This window comes from Epinephelus moara, chromosome 6 (genome assembly GCF_006386435.1).
Source record: "Epinephelus moara isolate mb chromosome 6, YSFRI_EMoa_1.0, whole genome shotgun sequence".
Lineage (NCBI taxonomy): Eukaryota > Metazoa > Chordata > Actinopteri > Perciformes > Serranidae > Epinephelus > Epinephelus moara.
In genome coordinates, this window is record NC_065511.1 from 5,872,247 (window position 1) to 5,892,363 (window position 20,117).

At 40.3% G+C, this 20,117-nt stretch overlaps 1 protein-coding gene across 1 annotated transcript in view; it reads right to left on the reverse strand.

The window, feature by feature from the left end:
• grik2 (glutamate receptor, ionotropic, kainate 2) overlaps window positions 1-20,117 on the reverse strand; it is a 426,471-nt gene that overhangs the window by 245,222 nt on the left and 161,132 nt on the right. Inside the window, exons 5-6 of the mRNA XM_050045772.1 lie at window positions 14,963-15,144; window positions 4,423-4,476 (exon numbers count right to left, since the gene is read on the reverse strand). Coding sequence (XP_049901729.1) covers window positions 4,423-4,476; window positions 14,963-15,144 — 236 coding nt within the window. The remainder of the gene's footprint in view (window positions 1-4,422; window positions 4,477-14,962; window positions 15,145-20,117) is intronic.

Below are 20,117 nucleotides of genomic sequence, written 5' to 3' on the forward strand. Positions count from 1 at the left end.
ACGTCCCATCCGGGGCGTCCGGGGGGTTTTTATAAACTGATGATAATGTCCGGTTTTCCGTGTGTTTGTGTGTGTGTGTGTGTGTTAGAGTGCGGCACGGGCAGCATATTTCTGTCCGAACCGAGCCCGACATTATTTAATGACCAAAGCACTGAGTTTGTGTCACACAGTTGTTATGGTAACAGGCTATTTAACAGCCCGGGCGTGCGCCGTGGGTGCTCAGCTGCGGAGAAGGAGCCCTCCGTGTTTGAGACGGGAGCGGGAGGCGGGAGACAAAATAAGATAAAATAGGAAAAACCTGTCTCCCTCTTTAATTTTATTTTCAGCGTTTAATCAAGGCGGAGGCGGGCGGCTGGAGGTCCGTCGCTTCTAGCGAGAGGAGAGGGAGAAATAAAACAAAATAAGATAAAATAGGAAAAACTTGTCTCCCTCTTTTATTTTATTTTCAGCGTTTAATCAAGGCGGAGGCGGGCGGCTGGAGGTCCAAGACTTCCAGAGAGGGGAGAGGTAGAAACAAACAGCCAATGTGTGTCTGTGTGTGTTATGTTCAGGTGTTGTCACGTAAATAACAGTGCCCAAGCAATAAACAGGACAGACAATAGGATTTTATTTATTTTTACACTACATTTTCACTGAAAGCTGACCGAATCCGATCTGAGCTTGAATACAATTTATAGCTACATTTTTGACCAAACCCGCCCGACACGTCGGGTACCGTCGGGCTCGGATCGCCACACTCTAGTGTGTGTATGTGTCCCCTATTGGGGCCTATCTGAATTTCTGTCTTTGGATAGAAAATTCAGTTATATTACAAAATAATATCTCTCATACATATAAATTTTAAATATATTAAAATTATAAGGCATCTTTGAGTAAACTGCGGGTATCATTTAAGTAGGCTATGTCGTGGCTGGCCGAGTGTCCTCTTTTTTGGAAATGAAAATATGGTCACCCTACGCAAGTACATTTGCTACTTACGGCACTACATGGGTGCTGACTGTGCAAATGACAGCTGTGTCAGTCTGAAATAGCAAGGACAGTTGTACTGTGCATGCTTTGTTGCAGGTGTAAGATAGTTGTCTTGACTTGTCTTAATAACATATTTGTTGTCTTTGTACTTGAATGCTATTAAACTTTGCCCTCTTTTCTGTCTGATATTTCTCCAGTTAAATATTCTAAACTGAGCTGAAAAATTCTGCAATATTTGACATGCAAAACAGAAATTGTAAAGTATAACTTTTGTCGAAGGGGTGCTTAAATATGGTTTTTAGGATGTGATTAACCAGAAGTTATGCTTGCATGAATATTCATAAAGGCATAATGTTGTGTTTTGGAGGGAGTTTGGCTTGTCAAAACCAAAAAGAGGTGAAAGAATAAAGGAACACAGCAGGCTGATTAAAAGCTTTGCCACAAATTTCTTTCTGCTGTACAGTATCCATTTTTCAAGGACAGCTGGGTTATGAGCTTATTTACTGATTAACTCACAAAATAAGTAGATGACCGATCAAGGCTACCGAAAAGTAGCCTTCAGCTGTCTCTGTCTAACACATGACCCTTACTCTTCCCTGGAACATACAACATAAAAGTTCTCTCTTTTCCTAGTTTGCCAACTGCACATGCTTACTAGTGTCTCTTTACCTGGCCTTGCCGGCTCATTCCTGCTCAGCACCTAGACTTTACACTGAGACAATATTAGTATTACATAAAAATGTATTAAATAAAATCTTCATGGATTGAAAAATGTAGAAAACAAAGAGTAATAATTAAGCTTTTTTTGGCAGTTTGACATTAGAACAATGTGTTGAAGTGCCTTTTGGCAAGACATTAAACCCAAATTTGCTCCTGATGTTTAGGCCAGTGCCTGGCATGAATTGCACTGAATAAAATGCTATATAGATGCTACAGATTACTACTTTACTACTTTATTGCAATACCGCAGTAGGATATTGGAAAAAATGGGCAGCAAAACTTATTCAGTGTGTGACATATCCATCTCTTTTAAAACACCCATGAGGAAGATAAAATATTAAGGAAGAAGAGGCAAAGAAGATCTGGACAAGAGAAATAACAAGGAAAAGAATAAAAGGGGGGATAACATGACAGACCACGTGTGAGGAAGATGAAGAACATTAACATTAAGGAAAATATAAGGACACAACATGATCTCACCCCTTCCTACTATATTTTGACGCTTGGGCAGAAGCCCCCTGGCGTTACTATTTAACACCAGAGGCAGCCTTCTGTTTCGTATTTTGATGCAGAAGGAGGAAGCAGGAAGTCACAGGAGCTGACTCATGTCACTAAGAAGTGGACAGCAGTTAGGGTTAGGAAACCCCTATAGGACAGCTGGGAGAGGAGGAGTCTTTTTCCAACAAATCCTGGACTTCAACCAGGGAGCCCCCTGTTTTCTTCCTGTGTAAATGTTGAGCCACATCATTATGTTTTTTTTCTAAACCTAACCATGTGCCTTTGTTGCACAAGGAAATAAACATAAAAAGGAGGGGGTTTACGTATGTTGTAAGTGTACTTTGAAAGAGACTGCATCTAACAAGCAGAAACTGTATACTTCCTGTGAAAATGGAAGTGTATTTTAAAAGGACACAATGCATTTAACAAGCGTAAATTGTCACGGTGTCCCAGAACGTCAACAACAAAGTCCACGGACAAAGAGGCCGTATTTGACGAGTTGGGATAAGACTGCATTGTTGAAGTTTGACTGGTTAGATTTAGGCTCAAAAGGATTTGGTTACAGAAAACGGAGGAGAAGTTAATATTTTGGCTTAAAAATATACCTAGTTTTGGGATGAAATTCTTGTGGGAAAAGCAGCAATGTCTCTGTAAAAAACAAGAATTTTTTGTGCCACTATCCTGGCAGGAAACAAAGTGACATGACAGTAAAAAACAACTGCTCTTCTTGGAACTAATCTCCGCTGGAAAAAACAACAACGGTACTGTACAAAACACGTACATTTGCTTCCTTAAAATCCGCAGGAAAAACAGCAATGACTTGCTAAAAAACAACCATTTTTATTGTTGGTCTCAAACAGCTTGGCACAGCTCTGTTTGCAGCTTGGCAGTAGTCTCGTCCAGGTGTCACACCTTCAACCATTCCTTCTACTTCCTGATGACAAAGTCTGCTCATATACTAGTGTAAATGTTAACATATTCATGATTTGAATGTATAATGTACAATGCTACCATTTTTTTTTGGCGACTGGGCTGACTAATTACTTGTGACTGATGACTTGTGCAACAAAAAATGATATTGACTTTAGTTTCACATTGGACACAAACACCAGTCTCCTGGGTCAAAGTCCTGTTCTCGTGGACCATTCCACCAAACCTCCCACCCACACTAAGCACACATCTGTGCTCTCACATCTACATTTGCAACCCTGTCTCACTCAGAAGTCATCGAATATCGGCGCTGTGGCAGTGACTTCAAGCATCAGACACTGACAAAAAAAGCTGTCTTTGCACATCGGCATGATATGTGGCCAGTCGCCATTAATGTGCAATGGCACCAGACGGCATCAAGGGGAAACACGGCGAGACAACAACGCAAGTTAAGGGGGTGAACAGTCTTTGTGGGATGGGTCCGAAAGCCATTAACTTTCACCCACGAAGCCAGTGTTCACTTCCACTAAGATTGTAAAGCCAAACCCTGTTTTCCTAAACCCAACCACGTGCATGTGTTGGCTAAATGTAACCATGTGTTTGTTGTTAAAGGGAAAATAAGTCAATTCACAGTGTTGTACCAATGTAGTACATTTATTTTGAAAGAGACTGTATGCAAACTGTGCATGTGAAAACTGAGGTGTATTTTGGAAACCGACAATGCATGTAATAGGCAGAAGTTAACATGGCGTCACAGAACGTCAACAACCAACGCACCCAGATTACCTTGCACGTCACATCTCGATGTGGAAAGTCCATGACCAAACGTCAATATGTGACAAGGTCAGTGTGAGAATGTGTTGATAATGACACCACCGGGTTTACAGTTGGTTGAAAGCCTGGTGCATCATAAATGGTGCCCCCTGCGTCACTGTAATGATGCACTCACATTGCCCAAGCAACATATTTTGACGCTATGGGAGTGAGACCAGGCTGGTAGACCAGAAAGAAGAAGTGGAAGCAGGAAAAAAGCAACAAAAAAAAAGAAGAAGCAAAAGAAAAAAAAAGAAAACCATTGATGTCACAAGTAGTGTGCTATTATTTTCTTTGGCTCTGGAAAACACATTAAAGGAAAAAAATAAAGATACATGGTAAGAAATATAAAATGAATAGATGGGAAAATGAAGATTAAAGAGCAGCATCATCTCATTCTTTGGGCATGCAACAAATCTTCATGGGATATGGAGCTCTGAGTTAGACCTGATGACAAAGCGACTGTGCAGCACAGCCTCTTTCTCTACTTACCAGTGTGGTGAAGATATAGTGATAATACTCTGTCATCATCCCCATGGCGAGAGCCTGAGAAAGAGAGTGACAGAAGGAGGCAGACAGAGAGAGAGAGAGAGAGAGAGAGAGAGAGATTGGGAGAGAGAGAGATTTATAAATGAATAGGGAGGCAGATACAATATTTTGTCATATTTTGCACACATGCACACACACAGGCATTTGTCTGTTTGTGTGGCTGTAATACTGTCTGTATTACCATGTAATGTGAAGAGGCATATATTCTGCTACACTGCTGCAGCCACAGGCTCAGAGATAAGAAACAAACACCCACCAAAAAGGAAAAAAAACAGCTAAATAAAGCAAAAGACAGAGCTCAGTCTCATCATGCACTTGGCATATGTAGGGAAATATGGAGGATAATACATGATTCTTTAGATGTGGGACATCTGGGAAACACATACATATAACAAAGTCACCCTACAATAATGAAGTCCACGGTGGAGTTCCTGTGGGAGGTTGTTTGGAAGCTGGTGTTTATTAGAATTGGCCACAGCAAAATTTGGTGGAAAAAAAAATAAACAGCTAGTGAGGTGTGATACTTATGCTGTTGATTTGAAAGTGTGAAAATACAGGCATGGTGTGTAATATGATGCTTCCAGTGCAGGCTCTGTTTGGAACAGACTTTATTGGCAATGTCAGTCAGGAAAGGTGCAAGCAGCTGATCAACATTTCTCAATAACAGAGTAGTATATAAGCAACAATCACTGTAAATGTGCCAGGGTTTATGGTTTACGTTATTTCAACACACAGATGAGTATGTTAATGCAACCCAGTATCCTGGGAATTATCTCAACCTTTGACAATTATGCACCTAACAATTTACACCAAGTGCCAGTGTGGGAACCCTACCCTGCCCAAAGGATGTTTACACCAGGTGCTGCTAGGGTAAGGCTAGCAGAATCATTAAGGATCCTGACCACAAGCATAATGGCCTTTTCTCCCTGTTAAGGTCAAGAGGAAGGTAACACCAGGCCAACACTGAGAGGCTCAGGAAGAGCTAATACCCTCAGGCCACCAAAATCCTAAATGAGGACACAGCCTAAGACTACCCGATCGTACACAAATATTCATTATCTCAGTCTCTCTCTCTCTCTCTTTTTTTTAATGCACAAACTAAAGGAACTGACGGTATCAAATCACAAGAATTTCATCTGATATGATTTAATGTGACAAATAAATTGATTTATTTTTTGTTAAGATTATTTTTGGGGGGATTTTTGCCTTTAATGACAGGACAGTTTTTGAGGTGTGAAGGAGGGAGAGAGAAGGGGGAGGACATGTAGCAAAGGGCCACGGCCTGGAATCGAGCCTGTGGCTGCTACGGCAAGGACATTGCCTTTGTGCATGGGGCGCCTGTTCTACCTACTAAGCTAGTGGGTGCCCCATAAATTGATTTATTTAAGTAGGGTGTCTAATGGGGCGCCTCCCGTTCGAGGTGTTCCCACTGGTAGGAGGACCCGGGGTAGACCCACAACGCGCTGGAGGAATTACATGTCTCATCTTTCCTAGGAATGCCTTGGGGTCCCCCAGGAAGAGCTGGGAAGTGTTGCTTGGGAGAGGGACATCGCTTGGGAGAGGGAGGAAGTAGTGTGTCCTTTATGTAGCAAGACTGATACCGATGCGAAAAGCACCCTGGGGCGTATCTATCAGACGCACTGCTGTTTTTAAATATCCCATCAATTGGCACAAAGACTCTTAACAGTCCAGCGTTTTCTTTTTTTGTTCTTCAAATGTTGGCATGCAACCCCATTTTGTGGATGATCAACAAGCTGCAGATGTTTGTCCACATCATAGGTGAAGAGAAAATACATTGCGAGCTGAAGTGAGCAGTGACACAGCTGGTACCATCCAGTAACAACCCCACCTACATTTAGGCATCTTGGTTTTTTGAAAGCAGAAGTGACCATATTTGGGCAAAAGGGGCTGACGCTGAGGAGTGTGAGTGAGTGGTGGATCTGACTGAGAAGTCAAGGACACTATCAGTAGATAGCATGTTACTCAAAGCAGCCCACCTTAAATGCGTAGCTTTTTCACTCCTTGAGGTTGCTGCTGGTTTAGGTACATGTCCATACCAGTTACATACAGGCTCTAAGGGTACTTTACTGAAAGCTTTTGGTGGACAAACGTGGTGGACCAACATCAGGATAGTAGAAACTCTACACATCTTCCAGACTGAAAAATCATCCGTTCGGACTGCATCATGAAATATATAAAAAGTAAAATAAAATAAAAATCTTTCTCTATTTCTTCTTCTTATCTCTAAATGTGGAACTTGAAGTAGTTACGCTTATTTGATGAAGCTGATGTACTTGATTGATTCTTGCAATTCTGTGGTTGTACCCACATGGTTGAATGCACTTATTGCAAGTCACTTTGGATAAAAGCATCGGCTAAAAAAATATAATGTAATATATTTTCACATATTAGTAGAGAAACCAGAGTCACATGAACACCAAAACTGAATCTGAGCACAGAAGGGAAATCTAGATTAATGTCCCCATCAAACAACATTCTGCTCTGTTGCAGCTCCATCTTCTATTTTTAAGCTGATTAGACCGACGTAATTTTACATGACTGTTGCCTTGTTCACATTCGGGATGAATCAGACTTTTGTCATCTGTCTGCGATTGCTGCCCATGTTACAAAACGACTGTAGTAAGTTCACCAACAGCAATATGTACTCATTCACACCATTACCGAGGCAATCTGTCTCTAAAAATGCACCTCTGAGATGAGATTCTAAAGTGGAACCTTTCTCTGTATTATTCTATTATCAACCAGACTGTGTGTGAGTGAGTGTGTGCTGGCTGCGTGCCACCCCATTCCAGCTGTATGGTGCTATATGGTGGTGTCAGAGCCCTGCCTGCCGTGCTGAGACTCACTAAACCAATATGAATCACAGATTAGGACTGTGTGGAAAGGATGATTAAACAGGCGGGAAGGGATAATGGCTGCTGATATCAGGTGGAAAACCTTGAGAAAGCCTCCAGCGTTCCGTCAGAGGACCAGCCCACTCAGTGGTGACTCACACAGTGTCATTTCCTGGACAGTGTGATAACAGAAGACTGCCGGAAACCTTTCAGAGCTTATGTATATTCCAATTTTTTCATGTCACTTATGGGCAATGAAAACAACTTAATAGAGAAAGACAGCATGTTTAGTTATAATAGCTGTTAAGTTTTATAACATTGATCTAAGCTATCAATAGGACAGAAAAAGCAATTCCTAATTGCACTGTAGCACTTCAAGATGCATTCATATAAAAGTTGAAGCAAATTGCTCTTTATATAACTCTTACAGCTAGAACGTTTTTAACAATCTGTGTTTCTTGGTGATACATTAGGTATGTCTAATCAAGCTTAAAAAAGTAAAGTTTGATAAAACTGGAAATACACTCTTCAAGACCATGCATAATTAAACATGGGAATTTTTATAGGGGAATCAGTTATAGGAAATTGCATTTTGTGAGGCAGACTATTTGAAAATATTGACAAATCATGCTTGCTGGTCTCTACACACTTTGGCTTTTAAAGCCAAATATCACTTCTTTTTATTTATACAGCCACAATTTTAAAGCCAAAGCCGAATTCATTTTTGGAGGAGTGCACCCCGCACACTTCTAAACCACCCTAAAATGTTGGGAAAAGCATTTTTGTGAGATGCCAGGAGAAATGGCCTTCAAGTTTAGTATTTGTGCATCCAGTACACAGTTCTTAGATGTGTTTAGCCTAGCTTAGTACAAAGACGAGAAGGGGGGAAAAGCTAGCTTAGCTCTGATAACGGTTAGGGCCCATTGTGAAGCATTTCATACTTTGAAAAGCTTTGAAGTGTGTGTTTATTTGCCCCACACACCCAGACCTTGCAGATGTTAGCGAGCTAGCAATGTGGGGATCCTTGTATCTTGAGGGTAGGAGCTCTTCCTGGGCCTCTCAGTGCTGGCCTGGTGTTTCCGGTACCTGCTTCCCAACCTTACCCAATGCCTGGTTTAAACATGGCAGCATGGTGGTACAGTGGTTGGCAATGGTACCTCACAGCAAGAGGGGTCCTGATTTCAACCTGAGGTGGAGGGGTCAAACCCCAGGGTGGGGGAGCCCTTCTGTGCAGTGTTTGCATGTTACAGGGTACTTTCTCCGCTTCCTTCCACAGTCCAGAGACACACAGACGAGGTTAATTGGAGACTAAATTGGCTGTAGGTATGAATGTGAGCATGAATGGTTGTCTGTCTCTATGTGTCAGCCCTGTGATACCAGAGTGTACTAGGAATTTATGTTCAAAATCAGGACATTAGTCTTGCCGTGCAGGAGTAGGAATTTTTAAGTATTTTAGGGAATACCAAGAATTTTCTGTGTCTGAGGTAACACAATCTCTGCCTTGCCTTTTTCATCACTGAGTCACTATGCAGCTCCTAGGTCAGGCAGGCCCTCAGTGATAGGGACACCAAGGTACATGAAGCTGTCCACCCTCTCCACTGAGGACCCACTGATATTAAGGGGAACATATAACATCGCAAGCAGTATCAATACATTAATGATATTTTTGTCTGTTTAAGGGAAAACGGAAGAACTGAGTTTACAGGACTTTGCAATTTAAAAAAATCAAATTAAGCTATGGACTGCTTTTGATAAAGTTATTTCCCTAGACGTTTTGGTTGAGAAGAGGTCTTGTACACTATGCATCACCTCATACAGAAAAGAAATGGGTGAAAACACCGTACTGCTTACAAATATCACCCCACACCCCTAAAACAAGGTCTACCAAGAAGTCTGTTTTTCAGACTCAGATAAATTTGTCAAACGACAGAGGATTTAACTGAACAATCGGTATATGAAACAAAGATTTATAAAACAGGGTTATCCAAGTGTTTGTGTTGAGGAAGCCCATTAAATGGCCTTATAGAAATCAAGGAATGAACACTTCAAAAAGAATCCTCCACAGAAAAATAAACACCCCATTATTAATACAACCTACACCCTCAATTGTTATAGACTGGGCTCAATTATTAAAAAAGCATCAGCACATTTTATCACCAGACCCAGCAATTTCCATGGATTTAAAGAACCACCATTACAGTAATAGTCTATCAAAGAGGACATAACCTTAGAGACAGCCTTGTACATGCTAATGTAAAATCAGTGCAGAAAACCTATTTTAAGAAGGTGATACAAATGCAAAGGGTGTGCTCAAAGTAAAATAATGTGGTCAGAGGTAACTACTTTACTCATCTTCACACTGAGAAAAGGTATTTTATCAATGATGTCATCAAATGTTCACTTCTCATGTAATTTATATGACTAAATGTCCTTGTGGATTATCCTATGCTGGTAGGACATCATGTTTATCAAGGCAGAAAATAGGTGAACAGAAGAGCTCCATAATGCCCAGGCCACACTGCCTTTATCTACCTGTGCTTGATACCTTGTTGAACTCACACACATGTGGTTGTTCACGAAGACAGTGTTGCTGCTGTGACACTGCCCGCCAGCCCTGTCTTTCTACACTGAGTTTGCCTTTGATGAAGACCATCAATATTTTACAATTAAAGTCTTGTGTTAAATGAAGGGATTCTGTCCACAGAAACGCTACATGGTTTTAATTTGAAACAGAAACAGAAACAGAAAGTGTTGAGTTAAAACATAATGTTTAATATTTATACCATATATCTTGCCGTGTGTGTGTTTTGAAATTACTAACCATATCTACATTGATTGATTAGCTTTGATTGATTAACCAATCAGTCTGTGACCTTGCCCATTTCACTAAAGGCAGATTTCCTTAACTCGCTATGATGGGTGGAGAAAAAAAATCAGTGAATAAATACACTGAATTTCTTTCCATGGATGCAGCACGAAAACTATTTTGGTTCAGTAAATTTCTGTTGCCAGTCAGCTTTGTGAAGTTAGGTTAGACAGCCGCTGCCCAATCAGCTCCCCAGGAGCTGCTGCTGACAGATGGCTAAGATATTTACGGAAGACAGAGTGAGTGTGGATTTGACAGGCCACTTTCATTGGGGAAAAAAATGGCCACAAAGGTCGACTGTGCAAGCAGTTTATTATGACACATAACATTTTTTGTACGGTGGCGCCCTCTGGTGGCTGCAGTAATTACTACAGGAGGTAAGATAATACGAAAAGCGACATGTATTGTTGTTGTTTAAAGATGGAAGAAGTCCATATATGTTGGATGGAAGGGCAGTGGATGGGTCAAACAAATGGGGTCATCCAGGGGACTGCTGTTCATGGCCTGAGGTCAACGTTTATCTCTTTTAATCACCAAGTAGCCTAGCATCCTAGTTTATGTAGCATACTATACTAGTGACGTATGTAACGTCTGTCACACGACATGTTAGTAACAAAAGTACTTATTTAAAGCCAAATCATTATGTTTTTTTCTCAGGCTGTTCTAATGCATTGTTCATACATTTTTCTATGAAAAGTACTGCACCAAAATCCGTACATATCCCACATAATGATGAGCTAGTAATTCACATATGACCCACGTATTTTGGAAAACTGTGATCATGTGACCAGTGCACTGACGGGAGAAAAGAAAGGAGCCCTGAGTGGTCCACTTAAGAGGCAACTTTGGGTGGTAGATAGGTTACAAAACATCGGACTCTCCCCCAGGAATTTCCCCAGGAATCTGGTATTTAGGACCATGTGAATTTTGAGTCATTTTAAGGTATGTTGACACCATGGGACTTTTCCTAAACTTTACTACAATAACTAAATCTAACCTCCGTAACTTTGTGTTAATTATGTAACTTTATGATAAGTACATAACATAATTTGTGACACGCTTTTCCATAGGACATCATACGAACTGTTGTGTGTGCATTTTTGGAATTTATGATACAAACCACTGTATGAGCATACATTGCTTTTCTATACCTAACCACCTAGCTTTGTTGCCTAAACCTTACAATAAAGTTTTATAGTATAACCGTAACCAAAACTTCAACTGTTAGGACTGTAATGTATGTCATTTTGGGGACGATCATGTGTGTCGTTTTGGAAGTCAGTGGAAATCGACTTATTCTGTCATTTGGGTATGAGAGAGCATTGGGATTTGATGGCAGGATGTAAACTGTTCCTGGTAGAGCTATAATTTTAACAATGGCTGGACAAGGTAAAACCTTTAAATGTCTGATTCTTCTTTTTTATTTTAGCACATTTGTGAAAATTGTTTTACACACAAATCATCTTTCCGCTTCATCAAAAAGGTTATGCTGTCTCCCGACTGTTCAGTCCAGTTTGTGGCTTTACCTAATTTCATTATTTTCTGACCTTTTTTAATGTGTGAATTCCCACACATACAGCATGTGAATAAGACCATTTTGTTGTTTTTGAATAGTATATTTAACAACATGTATCTCTGCTAGTCTTTATGGTACATGTCTTAGGCCAATTGCTTTACTGGACACTGTATACAGGAATTAAAATGATATTGATCTTTCCACATTTTGGGGTAAAGGCTTGGCTGGTGGCTGATGAAGAGTACTTACGATCTCTAACTTATTGGTATGACATGTAATGAGAATATCAGGGTGGGACAGTCAAGTCTTTCATTACCTCCCATTAGCAGGGTTTCTCTCTGACATTATTAATGAGAGTAGTCCTTGACCTTCCCCAGCAATCTACCACTCAGGCATTGATTAAAAACCCTGGGAGAGTGACACATCACTAGGGGTGAGTCATGTTGTTTTTAAAATTTGATAAATTCTGCAAGCAGAAGAAATATGAATGCTTGTTAATTGAGTTACTCATTACAAAGTTCCTGTTTTATGCAAAATGGCTTGGACTGCATGGGAAAGCCATTGTGATGAATGTAGAACTACCATTCAATTGAGGTCCTGGGCATCCAAATACTGTCACGATCTTGGTTCCTCACATTGTGGACACAAACAAAATATGGTTAGAACCTTTGTTAAATATTCAGCTACCCAGTTGTTTTTGACAATATGACGCTAATATTTGTGTGGATCAAGGGAAATTCTATTTATAATGTTTACCATGTTCACACCATTCATGTGCATTCCTGTTATAATTCTGCTATTTTTTTAAGATAAGCTGACTTTTGCACAACATGGTTAACTGGGATGTCTATTCATGGGTTGCTGGCAGGCAATTACATGCAGAAACATTTATTATTTTGTGAGTCATTTTTAAATCTGTTACCTTAACACTTTTTGATGTTATTATGTAAAATATCAAACTATCATCTTGCTATCATCATCTAATGTTAACAAGGCCATTAGTTCTGACATTAATAGTATTATTATCTTGAGATATCAGGGTTGTTTTCCTGTGATCGCAAATGTATCATTATCTCAGGGTATTTCATGGTCTGTCCAAGAGGATTCCATCATGTGGAAGAAGCAGTATCCCAGAAGAGGACGGAGCACAATCATAGGAGCTTCCACATCTGGACTAGTTGGCCAGGGTCCACATCAAACACAACTGGCACCATTCAAATGTGGGAAATTGGTAAGGGATCATGGACCCATGATTAAAAAAGAAAGAAAGAAAGAAAGAAAGAAAGAAAGAAAGAAAGAAAGAAAGAAACCCTATTATCAGACAATAGTTCTATTTTGGAAGTTTCTGCAAAAACAGTGAAGTTCAACACTACTCTATGATCTGTGCATGGCAACTACAGTATCGTTAAAAGTAGATTAAGATTAACTATGGTAAAGTTATCATTAGGATTAGGCAACTAAAAAACTTGGTAAAGGGCTGTGACACAACAGGCCGATGGTCAGCCGTCGCTCAATATCTGGCCACATTATTGGCATTGGTCCTTTGTCTGCTAGTTTTTTTCGGCTGATTAAGCATGTTGACTCTGTGTCAGAGATGGCAGAGCCCGTCGGTGAGTGAAATCACTCCGATTAGCAGTTTAGCTCAGTGTATGAGAAGAGAAATGGAGGTGAGGAAAGTGAACAAACAACTAAAATCAAGAGGGCATGAGATTGAAACAAACTTGTTATATTAGGTAAGATTATTTTTTTAAGCCATTGAGGTCTTTAGCAGAAACAGTTTGTTTGTGTTATCGCCACACAGTAACTACTTGTTCTTTCAGAATCATGTTGTATTGTTAATGTGCTTATTGGCTAACTAGCATCTTGAATCAGTCCTATCGGTCTTACAGTTTCCCTTTTTTAAATAACTACTGCCGCCTGCTGATATGGAGAGTTATTTCCTCTCACAAAGGCACAGAACGCAAAAGGTAGTTGGCCATTGGCGGTAGTTTTTGCACTGTATTCAAGTGTAAGTTTTTGGATGAGACACAGGAAACATAAGCCAATGCAACAGCTGGCCTTCATCACCACTAGTTTGCTGATGTCGGTTTGTGTCTGGGCCTTATAGAGAAGGACTGATTAAAACTATAATTACCACCTCGTGGTTGTATGCCTCTGCACACTCGTCAAGTTGCAGTTACAGTATACATACATACATTGTTTGTGCCAAAGTTGAGGAAACTGTATCACAGCCCTCTCGAGACATCCCATTCACAAAAATGAGGCAGATGAGGTCACAGTGACCTTGACCTGTGACTGCCAAAATCTAATTAGTTCATCATTGAGTCCAAGTGGACTTTTGTGTCAAATTGGAAATATTACCCCAAGGTGCTCTTGAGATATTGCATTCACAAGAATGAGATGAATACAAGATCACAGTGACATTGACCTTTGACCATCAAAACGAGTCAGATGTTGAGTCAAAGTGAATGTTTCAGCCAAATTTGAAGAAATTTCCTCAAGGTGTACTTTAGATATTGCATTCACAAAAATGAGTCAGATGAGGTCACAGTAACCTTGACCTTTGACCATCAAAATCAAATCAGATCATCATTGCGTCCAAGTGGACCCTTTGCCAAATTTGGTGGAATTCCCTTAATGCATTCTTAAGATATAACATTCCCAAAAATGTTACGTACCGATGTACAACCCAAAAACATAATGCCTCTGGGCATGGCTATCGTTAGTGCAGAAGCATAAGAAACGGGATGGGACATGAGCTCTGGTCTTCCACACATCCATCCAACACTGTGTCTTTCATATCCTTACCTCACTAAAAAGGGCCCACCATTGACTGTATTGGCAATGCACGTTAGCTTAGCTGCAGTAGCTGCTTTTTGTGGTTTAAATGCAGGGCTCTCATTCCTACTAAATGTTAGCAATGCTGTTTCAGTACCCTGATATTCAATAAATGACAATAATTTGCCCTGATACACAATATCATCATTATAAAATTGCATTTTCATGTATTGTTGGCACATGATATGTCACATGACATTGTTATGTATGTGTAGGCTACAGTTTCAAGCATCATGTTTTAACAGACAACATGAAGATGTTGGCTTCCTGTGCCTCAATTTAGACCCAAACAACTGAGGACTCATATAATTTACCCTGACAAGGATGTGGGAAAGTGCATAGAGCTTCACCTAAAAATATGTACCCACACACACACACACACACACACACACACACACACACACACACCTGCTTCAGGATCCCAGCAGCCATTTCGTGGCCACAGTCAAAGATGATGTGGAACTCCTTCCCCCTCTTCATCTCTTTTAACAGCGGCTTAGCATCCTTGGTCTCTGCAGGCAGCTGCCGGATCTTTAACCGGATGTTGTACCGCGATGGCGCCTTTATGAGTTCTTGCAACCGAATCAGACCTGTAGGGAAAACCAAGAAGAGAGAAAAATAAATATATCTTAAAGTTTTCTGTTGCCTGAAGAGTCATTGCCATTTGAAAAATTACCCCAGTTGCAACTGGTACAGTCCCGCTCCCATGAGGGCAATGAATTTTCCTAAAAGGAAATTTCCAATATATGTACATACATTTCCACAGTAATTGAGGTAACAGCTACTCTTGATTCATTTGGTAGTGATGGTTATAATTAGAGTGAGGATAAGAAAGCTGCAGGGATATATTTCTGTTGTCAGTTTATTTCTAATGAAATCCATTTCTCTTCAACACTCCTCCCTGCCCTCTATCCTACTATTCACTATCCTAAACGGACCATTTTTCTCTGTCTTTCTATTTCCTCTTCCCTCATCTCCAGTCCTTTTTGTCCTTCTCATATTATCCACAATGAATCTAAACAGTCTGCATCATCACAGTAAAAGCAGACCTTGATCCAACTTAACAAATATTCTACAAACACAACAGAACAAAGAAAGACACATATCAATACTGCACATTACCTGACATTCATCATTCATCATAGATGACATTGATTCTGTGCTCACTATTGATCCTTCTCTTCCTCTATAGGCACTCACTGTTGTGTATTGGATATTTGTGAAGTCAACCTTGCTGGGGGAATTGACAGGAACTTCAACCCAATTAATAACATCTTAATTTTGACGGATACACTTCTACTGTAATGTCCAATAAGTATTTCTCTTCTCAGTACGTGATCAATCATTTTTGTGTTGCAGCAGAAGAATGTGTATGTACAGTATGTACGTATACTTTCTGAATGCGCTGTAAATGCAGAGCTGTTTCACTGAAGTTGCTATTATTTCTTAAGGTATTCATGTGTGATGCTTGATACATGAAGGCTTTCTCTAAATCTACTTGTTAAATGCAGTGTCTGTGTGTCCAGATGATGTTTTGTATACCTTTTGGCTCTCTCGATTTCAGACAGTCCTCTTGAGAAAAACAACAGTATTAGTCTGTCATCTAAATGCTTTAATTCAACCTACTGAGCACTGAAAAAACACTCATATGAGAAGGCCTGGTTGGATGGTTGGATGAACAATGTGTGCAACTTGGACATCAGAGACCACTTAGATTCTTTTTCCGAGCAAAAGTCAAAGATGTTTTCTTTTAACCATCACCACAGTCTTTACCTACCATTAGCCAAATAGTTTGGTGCCTAGATGTGACCAAACCCCAACCATAGCAGCAGCAGATCACAAAACAGTCAAATCCTTTTCATAGACATGATCAGAAAACATTAAAATCGATCATTTAGTCTGGAAAACATGATGCTCAATTTATAGTATGGTGGCCTTTCTCAGCTGTCTAAGGAAAAAATATAATAATATTTAACTGACAGAAAATATGAGAAATGATGTAGTCATAAGGTGACAACACACATTACAGGTTGTACTGTTTGTAATGCATGGTTATGGTGCAGGCTGGTTGGCCTACCTGTACCTGTCAGTGTGCTGTAGTGCACTTCACATCCACTAAATAGCTACATAAAACTGTACACAATAATTACTAACTAATAACGAACTAATGTTACAATACACCACATGCTATATCATAGTTCAAATCTAATGTTCTTTTAATTCAGGTCTTAAGTAGAATTACCACCCCACGGTTGTATGCCTCTACTCACCAGTCGCAGTTAGTTTACATTCATGTCCGTGAAAACATGGATGCTTCGCACACATCTTCTCCCAGGCAGTAGGCATATTACTGTAATTAATAATGTCTGAAAATGAGCAGTGGTTTGTAATGTATATAGATATATTTAGTTAGTTGTGGTCTTGTTGCATCAGTTTCAAAAATCATCTACTGCTCACCAACTCCAACTTAGTCTACTTTAAAGTAACTTTGGTATTTTTTAATATGGACTCTATTTTCCTGTTTTTGCCTTCAGCAGCAAAACATGCTGAAATATAGTCCCTGCAGGCAATCGAGCACTATCAATTTACATAGACTAAAACTGCTTGTTTTTGCCACTGTCAGGCTCAGATTGTTATTCTGAGTGGCTGACAATTTATGGAAAGGACCCTACAGATTCAGAATCAGACCCAAAATCCAGGCGGCAACCTCCTGGGCTGATATATGAAGCCAACGTGGCAGTGCCAAAACCTGCAGTTTTTTGAAAGGCCACTTGAGGCTGGCTCCAGCACCCAGTCAGTTCCTATAGACCCCCATGTTTAAATGCCCAACTTTAGAGCAGAAATAAACATGTTTACAGCCTGGTACAAAAAATAAAAAATTGGTCTCTGTAGCTTATTTCTCCCCGTCATGACAACTGAACTCGTTTGCAATTTAATAAAACTTAAAGTTAAGCACAATCAAGAAGAGGCCACTTTGAGTGACATGCTGTCTGCCGATAGTTTCCTTGGTTTCTCAATTACCCAAATATGGTCACATCTGACTCCAAAAACCAAGATGGCAACGGCTGAAATTCCAAAGTTGAGGCTGTTAGTTTCTTCCAACACTAGAATTAAGATAAAAATATTCACAAACGAAAAAACACTAATGGTCGGTGATAAGTAGTGTTTAACTTTTGATTGAACACTAAATTAAAACCCTCGGCACACACTGCAGCACAATCAAACAGATGCGCAACTCAGAGCATCAGAAGTGTCTCTGACACCAGACTCAGAGCGGACCGGTGGAACTGGAAAATGCATATTTTACATCAATAAAATCTATTTTATCATTATTTTGAGTCACATTGTTGAAAGAATTTAGTCGTCTGTGTTCAAGCAGGATAATAGCAGGTCTCCATTGTGCGTCGGGCTTTCTATTTCCTTGTCGGAGATTTTTTCTTTTTTAATTACATGATATATAGGCTATTCTCCCTTAACTCACCAGTAAAAAATACCTTTATCCATTTCAAATAACCCGTGGCAATAATATCCCCGTTCTCTGATTTACTGTGAAACATTTTTAGGCAATTCATGCAAAAATCAGACCGAATGACTCCTGTACACGGCCTAATGGGGCCAGCCTTTATTTGTCAATCAACCAAAAACAATCAATCAATTAAAAACACAAAGTGGACCTGGAACATGAACTCTTATAGGCCTAACACATCCTCTTGGACATGTCTGCCAGCTCTGAGTGCGCTCGTTGTCAGTATCGGACTGGTGGGGGTTAGTGTTGCATTTAAGGCCCCCCCCCCCAAAAAAACGGGAAAAAAGCACCGAAGCTTCAAATTTTTTTTTTTCACAATCGAATCACGTGCCATCGAACGAAGCTTCGAAGCTTCGAATTTTTTGGTTCAGCCCTAGAAAATAGGGTCCAGTTTGGAAAATAAGTTACCCTTTAAATACCATCATGTAGTGTACAGAGTAGATTAGAATATTCTAAAATCATTTTAAAATACAGGTATTGAAATTCAAGTCAAAGAAGAAAATAATTACAGTGAAGACTACATGTGCCGGCTTACTCCCATTCTAGCCTGACTCTTATTTAAAAACTAAAAGTGGTCACAGGTAATTAATCCAACTGCTGTTTATCGCAAGTGAATTGACATTGACCGGACCAGATGCTATTTTGAATAGTAGTCCAGCATCGGTCCTTACATCTACAAACAGACACATCGTCTGAAGCGGCCCAGCAGTCCTCTGTCTCTGCCCGCAGCCCACCGTCCCCAGCTGTTTGGCCTGTGGCATTATTTGTTTACTTCCTGCTTCCAGATGAGTGCACTGCACTGTGGGAAACCAGCCTGCAGTCTGCTGGAGCTTCAGCAGCCAGGCGCTGGTTTTCATTAAATCAAACACTCTGTCGCACACTGATGATGATATCCCCAGAGTGTTGACCTGTGAGACACTGGCAGTGTTCCATTTAACCATCTCATGACAAACTGACTCCTCAGCAGGGGTGTACAACACCTCATACAACTACTGTGTATAACATTAACAAGCCAGACTATAAAGGCTTGAAGTTGTGTCACAGAGCTCCCAGTAAACATGGCTATTGGAGAACTAGCTGTGCACCAATACATCCATATGTGTGTAAAACCAGTAAATGATGTGGTGTAGCTGTGTATTCATTCAGTAATGACTAAAGGGGCTTTCACACCGCTGCGCAGTAACTTGTCGCCTCCAGTCATTTTAATGAGGGGAAGGCAGCAGAGGGGAGGCTATTTCCAACACGGCTGTAGGGGTATGAAGCGGCTGCCTCCCACATGCACGTGCACAGATTTTTTTCTGCTGGACTGAGTTTACTATGTTGAACTTCTGCTGGTTGCCACCTGCCTGGCCGATCAATTAGTGGTCATTATGAAGCACAAGAAAACAAAATGGAGGAGCTGATCTTGTTTGTTTGTTTGGGATAACATCATCACCAAATTTTAGATGATTGGCACATTGTCCAAATATATAGAAATCTTTGGTACTTTCAGTGATTTCTGTTGTCATGCTACAGTGTGCAACTAAAAGCTAGCTTGCACTTTTAGTAGTGTTCACCAAACAGTCTGCCTGTCATCGCAGCCGTGCACTGTGGCAGCAACAGTGCTGTTACAAATGCTCTGCTTTTGGGGGGAACATTTGCAGACAGGCACTTGTCTGGGTGGTTACCACGTGGTGATGTGAAAGTAGCTTAAAGGAGACCTTTTATGCTTTTGGGGGTTTTCCCTCTTCTGTAGTATGTTATGTAGCATATACATTGAACAAAAATATAAACGCAACACTTTTGTTTTTGCTCCCATTTTTCATGAGCTGAACTCAAAGATCTAAAACATTTTCTATACACACAAAAGACCATTTCTCACAAATATTGTTCACATATCTGTCTAAATCTGTGTTAGTGAGCACTTCTCCTTTGCCGAGATAATCCATCCCACCTCACAGGTGTGGCATATCAAGATGCTGATTAGACAGCATGAATATTGCACAGGTGTGCCTTAGGCTGGCCACAATAAAAGGCCACTCTGAAATGTGCAGTTTT